The sequence below is a fragment of the Hyaena hyaena genome, unplaced genomic scaffold, assembly GCF_003009895.1.
Source record: "Hyaena hyaena isolate Hyena2069 unplaced genomic scaffold, ASM300989v1 scaffold_511, whole genome shotgun sequence".
In the NCBI taxonomy this organism is placed as follows: domain Eukaryota; kingdom Metazoa; phylum Chordata; class Mammalia; order Carnivora; family Hyaenidae; genus Hyaena; species Hyaena hyaena.
The window spans coordinates 245,751-258,409 of NW_024081144.1; the positions used below are offsets into that span (position 1 = coordinate 245,751).

At 60.7% G+C, this 12,659-nt stretch overlaps 1 protein-coding gene across 1 annotated transcript in view; it reads right to left on the minus strand.

The window, feature by feature from the left end:
- The window catches only part of OLFM1 (olfactomedin 1), a 37,037-nt gene extending 27,314 nt beyond the window's left edge, over positions 1-9,723 (minus strand). The window contains exon 1 of the mRNA XM_039255183.1: positions 9,518-9,723. Coding sequence (XP_039111114.1) covers positions 9,518-9,613 — 96 coding nt within the window. The 5' untranslated portion in view covers positions 9,614-9,723. The remainder of the gene's footprint in view (positions 1-9,517) is intronic.
- Positions 9,724-12,659: the final 2,936 nt, after the last annotated feature.

Genomic DNA, 12,659 nt, shown 5'->3' on the forward strand with positions numbered 1-12,659 from the left:
ACGAGCTACTCAGCACAGAGAATGCAGACGCAGGGCAGACAGCCTGGGTTTGAGCCCTGGCTCTGCCACTCGCTGTGCCACTCTGCCTTGCTGGGCCTCAGCTTCCCCATCTGTAAAACAGGTCCACTAATAGTAAGAGTAACCTCTCTCTCTGGGATATTGTGAAGACTGAACCGGTTAGTGCCACCCAGTGACGGTGCCCTTCCCGGTCACCCTGCTCGGCAGGCAGTAGATAGCTCCCATTCGGGAGGCATCTCAGCTGAGCCACCAGGGCTTACGCGCGTGGCAAGGCTAGGACTCGTGCCCCTGGAGACCTCTGCCACGGCTCGCGACGGCTGCTGCTGTTGATACAGACACACAAACATTCGGGAGGTACTGCCGGACGCTAAGATAATCCCCACCAACCAGAGCCACATTCTGGAAAGAAGAAGGTCTGGAGGGGCAGATATAAAGAATTAAAAAAACAAAACAAAACAAAAAACCTCCGGAATTTGAAGAACATCTGACTTGATTTTATGTCAGTAACGTCCCATGAGGATTTACAGTTGGTACTTGAACTTTAAAGAGCGCCAAGTCGGTCAGGCTCCTCGACAGAGAAACCCAAGTCCAGGCAGCTTGTGACGATGGGGCTGCTGCTGCTCTGAGGAACCCCGGGGGGCAGCAGGACCCCAGGACCCACGAGCTGCTTCCGCTCCACTGCCGGGACTCCCCCTCCCAGGACTCCCCCTCCCAGGACTCCCCCTCGGCACACAGGCGTGGGAGGGGGAGAGGAGGGAGGCTGGGCTGGGGGAGTGAGCCGGCAGTCACCTGGGGAGTGTTTCCGGCATCCCCTGAGGCATGGCTGGGAGGTAGTCTTTATAAACATAAAGCTCTGGGCGACTCCCACAGGGTTTGCCAAATGTGGATGGTGCCTCGGAATTGCCACAGCTGCCTGGGAGCCGAGCTGACCCGGGGAGGTCAGAGAATTTGAGAGGGACATGGGGCGACAGCTGGCCACACCCAACCTGACACCTGTCAGTCCCTCCTCACCACGTCTTCATTCCTTGTCTGTGTTTATAAAGGAGCAAACAGGGGTACCATTCACATCCCTCCCTCCCAGAGGGCGTGTGTAGACAGAACAGGGGTGTGTGGTGTGCTCACGACCCATGGGGAGCCTGCACCCCTGCCACCCTGCCCTGCACCCCTGCATCATTGATGCCCTGCCCTGTGCCTCTATGTACCTGCCCTGCACCCCTGCTGACCTGCCCTGCACCCCTATGCCCTGCCCTGTACCCCTGCTCTGGTAAGCTAGAGGCTGGAGGTAAGTCACTTCTGACTCCTCTAATCCCAAACCAAAGTCCTCTCCAGGGACTGGAATCCATGAGTCAGTAGGAGAGTTTCCTGCTTTTAATGCATTTGAAAGGGTCATCCGAGAAGCCTCGAGCAAGTGTAATTTGATTTAGGAGGCTACATAGTATTTCCAAAAGCAAACTCTGAATCGTTGAAGAATGAGGCATTTGGATTAAAGGATCCTTGGCATCAGCCAACCCCAAATGTTCTGAGGAGGAATCTAAATCCTGGTTTCCACACGGCTTCCCTTGAAGCAAGGGCTCACTTATGTTCACAGCTCTGGACGGCCATGGTAATACGGACCGAGCAGGTGCTGTGCCCTAGACGCCCTCAACTAGCTGCATGATGTCCCTTAATCCTTGCGGACGCCCATGGGTGATGCTCTTGCCGCATCAGGCTCAGGAAGACGGCAAGCCCCGTCCAAGGTCATGTGGGAGTCAGCCATTCCCAGGACCGAGCTCAGAAACGTGGTGCACCTCCAGCTGTCAGACATCACGGCATCTGTCTGCTCTGGCTGCTATGACAAAATACTACCGACCGGTGGCTTATAACGACAGGCATTTGCCGCTCATGGCTGCAGGGCTGGAAGTCTGAGAGCAAAGCCCTGTGGCCAGTGAAGAGGCACCTCGGAGCATCTCCATCCCATAGACGGAACACAGGTCCACGGAGTAGGGACCCACTCAGGTGCATCCCTCGTGCTCCTTGGCTAAGGGACATCCCCAAAGAGCAAAGTTTGGATGCGCTTTTGCTGCACATTTTTCCGGGGCACCTGGGGGGCTCAGTGAGTTAAGCGGTGGACTCTTGGTTTTGGCTCAGGTCATGATCTCACGGTTCGTGGGATTGAACGCCATGTCAGGCTCTGTGCTGACAGCGAGGAGCCTGCTTCTGGTTTCCTCTCTCCCTCTCTCTTTCTCTCTGCCCCTCCCCAGCTTGTGCTTGCTCTCTCTCAAAATAAATAAGTAAACATTTTTTAAAAAGCATGCATATTTTTCTGAAGCTCTCTGCACAGAGAGCCGGGGAGGGGGCAGAGAAGGGAGGGCAGAAGGAAACGGGAGACGGTTAGGGGGCCACACGGAGCTGCTGTGCTCCTTCATCCTGTGTGTGCCCTTCCCTCACCTTCCTGCCGGAGAAGAACCTTCTGGCAGCAGGGAAAGGCCTGGTCTGGAGCCAGGCACCTTGGGAGCAGGTTTGGGAGCCCGGCTGCAGAGCAGAGAGCCGGCCCAGCCTGGTGCCGAGCCTCCTCCTGGGTCCCTTCCTTCTGCTGTCCATGCACAGGCTCGAGGTCCTGTGGAGGTGAGACTCGTGCTGTCTACTCCAGCCCCCTCGGGGGACAGTGCTCTGTGACCTCAGCTGTCACCAGGGCCCCTTCGTCCCTGAGCGACGATGCCGCCTTCCAGCCCTTAGTCCTGATTCTCCATCCCTCCAGAGAGCTCACTGCCCGTGGTCCCTCCCCATTCACCCCCCCCCCCCCCCCCCCCCCCCCCCCCCCCCCCCCCCCCCCCCCCGGCTCTGGAAAGTTCTACGCTGCTTTCATAAATGTTGCCTCAGACCGGCTGGTGTCCAGACCTGAGGCCATGGCTGCGTGCTGCCCGGCGGAAATGGGGTGCGCCTCTGGGAGTGATGCCTCGAAGAACCTGGAGGAGATGGCCCTGCAGGCACGTCGGCCTCCGAGCTGAGCTCGTGGATTTGAGGTCCCACAAACACAACTGGCTCCTATTGTGCATTAAGGGAAATTGCCATAACTGACTGAGAAGGTCTGCTGGTTTCTACTGAATGTAAGTCATTGATCCTGACATGCATTCACGGATTCCGACATGGCTCAGAAGGTGACAGAGCTTTAAAAACATCTGAGAGCCAGAGCTGGGGTCCAGGAGGCACCCAGGCAAGCCCCATCCGAGGCTCCCCACCCAGAGCACACGCTCCGCCCCCACCCCTCCCTCAGTCCCGCCCCCAGCTCTGCTCCATCTCCAACAGGTTAGGACCCTCCCTCCGCTGCCGCTGCCGCTGCCGCTGCCGCTGCCTTTGAGGGGCCTAGGCCTCAGAAACCTTCCTACCGGAGGGAGGTGCTGTGTCTGGTGAAATGGAGTTTTTCGAGGCCATGCCCCCCGATGCCCTCTCCCTGCTCCCTGCTCGCGCCTGACTCTGCCCCTGCGCCAACAGGACAGGACCTGGAGGCTGGGCTGCGGGAACCGAACTTTCCAGCACTTGGAGAGGCCGAGGTTCAGGGACTCCGGTGCGAGCGCGGTGGATTGTTTCTGGAAGCCTGGCTCCATTGCTTCCCCGGGTCCTGCTCGGCTGTCAGATTTAGCACCAACACTCTGGGGTGCTGAGTCCGCTATTCATAATATTTATAAATACACCTCGGTTTTTTTCTCCGACCCTCAGACACCCAGAGCATCACTTAGAGACAGAGGGAGTAACTTTCCTTCCAGAACCACCCGGGAGAGCCATTTTGCACAACTGGAGCCTTCTCTGCCGGGAAGTCCAAGTTCCCAGAGGACATGGCGTTGGCTCCCTAAGCCGCAGGACCCAGTGAACTGCTTTAGGTGAGGGCTACATCCGCGCAGCTGAATGCGGGCGGAGCCTGGAGTCTGTACCCTCCCGCTCTCCTCCTGACCGCCAGAGTGTAGACACCGTTAAGCTGTGCATTAGGAGCACACGGGCCAAATCCCTGTTGCCACGATCAGAGCAAGCGGATTGGAAAGCTCACATCTTTCAACACCACCCAAGAGCAAAGAATCAGCGTCATCCCCAGTCACCTGGCGGGTGTCCCCAGATGGAGCCTGGGCACAGAAGAAGGGGGGCCGTGTGTGCCGCAAGACCCCGAGCAGAGCCTGGCCCCTCTTCCTGTTGCTGTTTGAATCACGCCCAGAGGCACACGTAGCGGGACCAGAACCACACGCATGGCAGAGACTTGGAAGTGACATTAGCCCTGTGTGTGTGTGTGTGTGTGTGTGTGTGTGTGTCTGTGTGTCTGTGTGTCCCTGCCTGCTTCTTGGACTCAGTCCTCAAGCAGATGCAGAGCCTCCTCCCTGACCCTCATTTTATTCCCGAGAGACGGTGCCCTCCAGTGCCCAGTGGATGGGCACGGGGACTTGTCTGAGGCCCCCTGCCCTCCGTGGTGGGAAAGACAACCACAGGGCCGCGCCAAACACTCCCGGTGTCCTGCTGCCCCCCTTCTAAAAGCCGAGTTGGCAGGTCGGTCGGAGCAGGTGGCTCCCGGGGCCCGCAGCTGGAGACGCGGCCAACGGACTGCCCGGCGCCGCTCTGCGAAGCTCGGCGGGCCTGGCGCCTCCCTTCTGACTTGCTGCTCAGCAGCACTGAGCCTTTCCCTCCACTCTTCTGTTTTCTCTCCGTCTAAATAGAAACATGAGCTCGGGTGTCTCAGGCGTCAGACGGACCTGGGAGCACACCAAGGGGGCTGTCACTTGCACACTGGGCCGCCAGACAGGCTGCGTCATCTCCTCCAGCCTTGGTTTCCTAACTCTGAGAGTGGGGTACGGAGACACACCCCTGGCGGGCAGCGTGGCGCGGGAGCCCCCCAGCTGGTGTCAGCCGCTGTGCGTTAGGCTCCGGCACGTTCCTCGTGTGCATGCGTGTGTGTGTGTGTGTGTGTGTGTGTGTGTGTGAGATCCCCCGGAAGGTGAAGGGATGGGCATCTTCATGTCCCATCTGCGGCCCCCTCCCTCAGCCCCAGTGGGAGCCAGGCTGACCAGCAGAAGCAGCCTGCCGTGGCAATGACCCTCAGGCTGCCGGGCTCGGGGTACGCAGGGCTTCCTTGGTGCTTTCTCCAGGGCCCCCGGTCGGCTCCCGTCCCTGTCAGCCTGGCTCGAGGTTGCCATGTATCTAATTCAGTTTAGCTCGTAATTAGTTTTGTATTACTTTACACGGTGACGGTGACGTTAATACTGATTACAGGGTCTGATAACTTTAGTGATAAATACAACCTAGGGCAGAAAATTACCTTTCTTTTTATTGGGGAAGGCTGAAGTCAGTGCGGTGAGACACAAATTGCTTTCAGAGATGAGGCAGCTACCAGAGGGGGATTTACAGCTTAATGCCCCTTGGGTGCCAGAGCACTTCCTGGCCAGAGGCGGGCCACCTGGAATCGGGAGGGCTCCCCTCTGGTGGGCCGGCCCTAAGGCAGTGGCCTTCCAACCGCCCCCTCCCCGCACCCACCACCACCGTGCAAAGGGGAATAAATGCCATGCGTCGTGAACTAACTGGTTTGGACTAGACCCCGGTGCTCCGGAACCCCCACCCTACCTCCACTCGCACCCTTGTCCAGGGCGCATGTGGGGGAGACCAGGGGCAGGGGAGGGGGACAGGTCAGCGGGGTCATCAGCCCAAGGTTAGGGTCGAGCAGGTCACAGAACTGGGCTGTTTCATTCTTATTCCGTTGGCTCAGGGCAGCAGGTTGGAGAGAGGACGGAGCCCAGGACAGGACAGATTTGAAGTGATGGGTCCCGGCAGGGTCCTGGGGGACTAACCCCCACGCCAGCTGCTCTGTGATGCTGGCCCTGCCCGTCCACTGCACCCCCACCCTCCCCAAGGGGAGTGGGGTCTGCTCACGTCTGGGCTCCGGCTCCCGGCCCCCCCGCCGCGCCAGCCACAGCCACAGGGGGCCACACGGGCACCCTGCTCATTGTTCACGGCTGGAAGGCCGTCGCCGTGTGCACGTGGGGGCCTCACATCCTTAAGAAAGGCCCCGCCCGGCCCGGGGCTCGGGGTAACAACAGGCGCTCTGCTTCTCTGTTACAATAAATCCCACTCCTCCACGCGCCCTCCCTCCTGCCGAGGCCGGCCTCCATGTGGCCCTCTGCCCCTGCTCGCCGCCCGGCTCACCGCCCGGCTCATCGCCCGCCGCTCGGCCACCTCAGGACCGCTCACGCCACCTTCCCCATCGCTCAGCCCCGCTCCGCCCCAGAGCCCCGGAACCACACGGCCCCCTGCCCCTTACACAAACGAGCACCGCACAGCCTCGGGTCTTCCCACAAAGGCTGTCGGCCCAGACACCAGACCACAGGGCTAGGATGCGTCCACACCCTGAGCCCAGGTCTGACTGCGCTAAGCCCGGCCCGCTGGCGTCCAAGAACAGCCCGCGATAGGCAGGGTGAGTTAGCGGCTGAGCAGGATGGGGTCTGTGTGAGGCCACAGTCATCCAGTTATTAAGAGGTGGAAGTGCAGGCTGAGAAGTTAAGAGCCTCCCTCAAGGTCACCTCGATGGCACCGGGTGGGACTGGGGTACAAGTAGGGGCGGCTGGGGTCGAGGGCACTGCTACAGAGCCCCCACCCATTTCACCCCTTCACACGCAGGCAGCATGCTTCCTCAGTGGACCAGTGGGCCTGGAGCTCTGGTGGGCCCGCACCCCACCTCCCCCAAGACGGAGGGGTCAGCTCGCCCGTGTGCCAGCACAGAGGGGTTAGATCCCCGCACCCCACCCAAGATGGAACGGTCAGCCCCCCCCAAGACTGAGGGGTCAGCGCCTCGCACCCCACTGGGAAACTCCCAAAATCCTTCTCAAGAAGCATGAAGCGGCAGCCTTTCTTTGGAACTCACACAATAAGGCCAGTAAAGCGTTTCCTTCTGTCTGAGGACAAAGTTCATCTGGGCCCGCCAGCCTGGCACGTAGTAGGCCCTCCGTCACTGGTTGGCATTTGATCGAACGGCTCATCACCCGCGAGCTGGCTTGGAACAGATGGCTCAGCCATGTGCTCCCCTCCCCCGCCATCCGTGTGCGCCCTTCAAGCAACATTTGTGAAGCACAGGTCCGAGCCCCACGTTCCTGACTTGCTCCCACTTGAGCGCGTGCTGACCCGTGAACGCAGTGGCCTTGGACTCGTGTGCGTGTCCCTGGAAAGGCCTCGAAGGGGGGTGTGTGTGGCCATGGGAGCAACTTACAGAAAGTGGGAGAGAAACAGGGCGGGTGGGGGGGAGACACCTCACGGCTCAGCGGCCGGTGCTCAGCCCACCCTCCGTGTGCTTATCTTAGTCATTGACGAGCACACTTGGCATTACTCATGACACCGGGCACGTGGCTTCCTAGGGATGGATCACTGTGGAATCAAGAGAGCCAGGCTTGGGAGTGTAGATGTGCCATCTCAGATTGAGCCACCCAGCCCTGACCCACACCCGCTCCCCATTTTACCCCCCACCTCACAGGTTACTGCTGAAGGTGACAGGCACTGGGCCCCACCCGATGCGGCCACCTGGGCAGCACCTGGGATCTCTGCAGCTGGTGGCCACTCTCTGACCTTTCATAGACTGGGAACAATGGGGAGTGATTTTACCTGGTTGAGCCTTTGTTCTAAAATCCCACCACAATCCGCACAACCGGCCTCCCACAGAGAACTCTGGAAGCCTAAGCTCAGAGGCAGGGCCAGGGAGGGTGGGGCCTTGCCTCCTGGCTGCACCGAACCCAGGGCTCAGCCTCAGGAAACAACATCACGCCCCTGGCTGGCCCTGGGGGCCTGAGGGGCTGAGCTGGATGCGGGGGCAGGTGTGTGTGCACAGGGGCTGACGCGTCACTCCGGGGGCAGGAGCCGCCAGCACAGCCGGGGGGGGCACCTTCACCACCCAGACAAACCTTTCGGTTCAAGTTGGAGCGAAAGTTTCCTACAAGAACAGGGGAATCTTTAAACAGATGCGAGGAGCACGCCTTTCGAGGAAGAGCCTCTGGGGTTGGGAAACGGGGCCTCGGGGTGTCTGGAAGTGAGAAGGCCCTTAAGGCTTGGAGGGCGCTCAGGGCGGCCACGGCCGGGGCCACGGAGAACCAGCTGTCTCTTTCCCAGAATGTCTACATAAGCTCATCACCACCCGCCTGGCTCCTTGCTGCCCACGTGTGCTCCTGTGTGTGGAGTGTGCACGTGTGAGTGTGCGCGCGTGCATGTGCACGTGTGAGTGTGCCACTGTCCACCCACGGTACCCAAGCCCGGCCTCGGCCAGGCTCTCCCCATCGCCAAGGAAACTTCTCTCCCGGAAACCACACAGCGCCTCCCTCAGGGACCGATCGATCGTCCGAGGGCACTGGCGTGGGGGTCTCTGGGGGCAGCTGGGACGAGACCCTCCCGACGCCCGGGTTGGGGCCGCGTCTCCCGGGCAGAGCCAGGGAGCCGGCAAGGGCTTCATGGTACAACAAGGGAAGCCTGTTCCAGAGACTTCTCTCCTGTGATCCACCTCTTGCCCTCTCTTCTCTCTTTGTTTCCTCTTTCATCCTGAGATGGAGGGAGGGAGGAGGGCCGGGGGCCGCTGGGGGCTTCCGGCCAGGGTGCTGGCAGCCCCGCTGCACCCCGGACCCGTGGCTCCAAAGGGCCAGCGTCTTGCGGCTCTGAGCGCGGCACAGTGGCACCATCGAAAGGGCATTTTAATGTCACTCCTGAGCAGCCTGGCTCCTGAAGCCGGCAGCCTCTTCCCAGCACCCCGATGCCAAAGAAACACCCCCATTCCAGCGCTCCCAGACAGCCCTTCTCCTCCCAGACCTGCCAGCTCCGAAGTGGATTTTTAAAATGGAGAATACCAGCCAGAGACAGGCTTTCTATTGATAACTGCTCGGGGGACGGCCAGCAAGCCCGCGTCAAATGCCCAGCGGTCCCCACACGCGCACACGGCGCCTTGCCACTCACACTTCATGCGCGCATGTGGCCACAACCCCCCAAAGCCGGCACACGGAGTCCACAATGCCCCCAGCCTTGCTGGCACTGCCTGTCCTTCCCCGGCTGGCTTCCGAGGCACAATTGCCACCGCCTGCTTGGGGAGGGGGGGAGACCCAAGGGCAGCATTATCCCCAAAGGCAGAGATGCAGGATGCTCCAAAGCCCGGGTGGGGGGAGGACTCAGAGCTCCCGCTGGAAATGCCAGGAGCTTGGACCCCCTGCTCTGTCTCACCCCCCTCCCCTTGACAACATGCTGCCCTCCGAACTTCTCAGGGCGTGGGAGGCTGGGGGTCCTAGGAGAGAGGGGCACCTGCCCTCCTCCCTGCTGGCGATGCTGGGCCAGGGCTGGGGGCTCCTGGGCTGGGGGCCGGCGGCCTGCGCCCCTCCCTCCCAGCCGGGTGCGCGGCACTCGGGCCCCCTCCCCACCCAGGCACGGGGCGCGGGGCGCGGAGCCGCTCCCTACTTCCCCGGCCCCAGCCGGGCAGCCGCCGCGCTCCCTCGCTCACAGGGAGGAAGATGGCGTTGGACGCACGTACTTGAGTGAGTTCGGTGCCCATCAGGATGAGGAAGAGGAGGCTGAGGAGCTTCCGGGCCGGTTGCATGTCTCGCTGCCACGGCCGCCGTCCTGGCATGCAGGAGCCCTGGTGCTGGCGCCGGCGCTGCGTGGACGCGGACGCGCTCCCGGCTCTGCTGGCCCCGCGCCTTCAGCACCCGGCGCCTCCGCTCTGCATGGCGAGCGCGTCCTGCGCGCTGTCCCCGCGGCCCCCGGGCGGGGCGCGGCCCTCCGCGGCCCCTCCTCCCGCGCTCCCCCACGGGCGCGCCCGGGCGGGGGTGCCCAAAGTTTGCGAGGAAGGCGGCCGGGTGGCGCAGAGGGACCCGCGCGCCACGCTCACGCGCGGAGTGGGGAGGGCGGCGGCGGGGAAGCAGGCTGGGACAGGATGTGACATCAAAAAGGCGGGGGAAATTTAACTCGGATTGAGGAGTCCGTCCTGGCCGGAGGCAGCTGCAGGAGGGCGGGGCCCCTGGGGTCTGGGATGCAAAAGGTGGAGTGGGGGTGGGGTGGGGCGGCCGCCGCTGGGGGAGGGTCTGCATAAGGGTTTAGGGAGGAAAGGCTTCGCGTCTCCAGGAGGGACAGAGAAGGAAGCTGATCATGCCCTTAGGTGTCACCTTTTAATGAGGTAGACAGATGCCCAGACCCAGGAAGGGTGTCCCAAGGGGTGGGAGTGGGGGTTGGGGGCGAGCCCTCAAGCAGGGCTTCTGGTGCTCACACAGGCTTTCTTCCCGTCGTCCTGGGGCACCAGCATGGGGGTGCAAGGGAACAGAATGTGTGCCGAGGCCCCTGTCCTGTTGCAGGGTGTGTGGGTGAGGCTCTGTCCCTAAGTTCATGGTTGTTCGCGTCTGGGGGTAGGGGATGTACACACCCGGTAAGCGGCCAGGGGCGTCTTCACTGGGTCTTACTCCCTGTCCTTTTACAGGTCTTCCCCGGGAAGATACAATTCTCAGGCCAGGCTGGCTTGCCCTGGGGGCTGCATGTTCCGTGCATACACTCCCTTCTGGGGAGAAAAGTCTCCAAGCATCTCTGTTTTCTGGGAAGCGAAGGTGGCAACAGAAGTCTGGTTCCCGTCCGGTTGTTAAGCGGTCAGCCTTTGGAAAATGAACTCTGGGAAGAAGGCTCCAGGCCCGAGAATCCCAGAACGCAGAGCTGCTGGGGGTGATCCGCTCCAACCCTCCCAGGTCACAGATAGGGACGCTGGTGGGGGGTAACTGACGTGTCACCCAGGAAGGTCCAGAGCAAGGACGAGGGGCCGGCTCCCTGCCTGCCCCCCGTGCCGCCAGTGCTGGGGAGGCACCCTCGGGCGCTGGCTCAGATACAAGGGCGCGAGCACCTTGGGAAGAGGTGGGGGAAGGGGCTCTGCCATGGAGAAGCTGTGCTCTCTGGGCCCTGCTGAGAGCTCCCGGGGTGTGCCCCTCAGCAGGGTGGGCCCCGAGAGAGTCTGAGAGCCTGAGGGGAGGTGGCCCCGGGAGAGACTGAGCGGTGACACCCTGGCCACTCTTTCTCTCTGCCCCTCCTCTTTCGTTGACCTGAGAGTGAAAGCAAGCTGTTCGTGAGCCCCTGGCCTCTCTGCTCTGGGGAGAGGCTGGGAGAGGCTGCAGGGGCGTGGAGAGGGTGCTGCTCAAGGAGCTGGAGGGGCCCATATCTTGTCCTGGCCCTTCCAGGGAATGGCTCTCTGAGCCTCAGTTTCCACTCCTGTAGAACGGGAATGAAAGATGCCGGTACCAGGACCTCATAACTGTTGAGAAGACCAAATGCAGGAAAAACCTTTTGCAGGGGTGCCCGGGTGGCTCAGCGGGTTATGTGTCTGACTTCGGCTCAGGTCATGATCTCAAGGTTCATGGGTTTGAGCCCCGCGTTGGGCTCTGCACTGACAGCTCAGAGCCTGGAGCCTGCTTCGGATTCTGTGTCTCCCTCTCTTGCTCACACTCTGTCTCTCTCAAAAGCAAATAAACATTACAAATAAACCTTTTGTAAACTCAGAAGGACTAGGGGGGAGGTGCGGAGAGCTCACCGAGTGCCCTCAGTGCCCTGAGCGTCCCCTCCCCTTCAGCCTCCACATCGATGCACTGGGGCTGCTGCCCGTGGTCTGCGTGTGCAGACAAGGTCAGGGGCTCAGGGCGCGATGCAACATCGTCACAGGCCAGGGCTGTGAGCCCCAGTCCCAGGGCTTTCCTTCCTGTGGAACGGGGACGGGGGGGTGGGGGTGGCGCTAGGCTGTCGATTTCCTCAGGTCACCTGAGGTCGCAGATCCGACTGGAGCACGAATTGTTTTTATTTTCAGAATCACACAACTCTCACGACCTGGCCATTCCACTTTGGGGTGTGCACAAAGGAACAGAAAGCTGGGTCTGGAACATGTAATGTCTGCATGCATGCTCGTGACTGCATTATGTACGGTAGCCAAAAAATGGAGACAAGTCACCTATGGGATAAACAAGGTAGTGTATTTATAGACTGGAGCACTACTCAGCTTTACAAAGAGAGGGAGGGGTGCCTGGGGGCTCAGTCAGTTGAGTCTCCGACTCTTGCCTTTGGCTCAGGTGATGATCCCAGGATGCTGGGATCGAGCCCTGCGTCTGGCTCTGTGCTGGGCATGAAGCCTCCTTGAGATTCTCTCTCTCTCTCTCTCTCTCTCTCTCTCTTTTTCTGCCCCTCTCCCTCCCACTCACTCTCTCTCTCTGTCTACAACAAAAATTTTAAAAAGGGAGGGGATTCGGACACAGGCTTGTGGAGGACCCCAGAGGACATGGTGCCGAGAGAGCTAAGCCAGAGCCAGAATGACAGGCCCTCCCGCCAGGATCCACTCCCATGAGGCGCAAGAGGAATTGGGCCGTAGAGACAGAAGGCAGAGAGGAGGTCACCAGGGGCTGGGGAGGGCGGTGGGGAGCGACAACTTATGGGGACAGAACTTCAGAACGAGCTCTGGAACTCGAGAGAGGTAACGGCTGTTCAACGTTATGCATGTGACTAAGGTCACTGAGCTGGACATGTGACAACGGTGAAGATGTTACCGTTGATACACACATGAGTTTTTAAATCATAACGTGATATACCGGAAACCGTTGCATCATACGCTTACATGGGTGAAATGTACAGCGTGTGCATCGTGTCTCAGTAGAGCA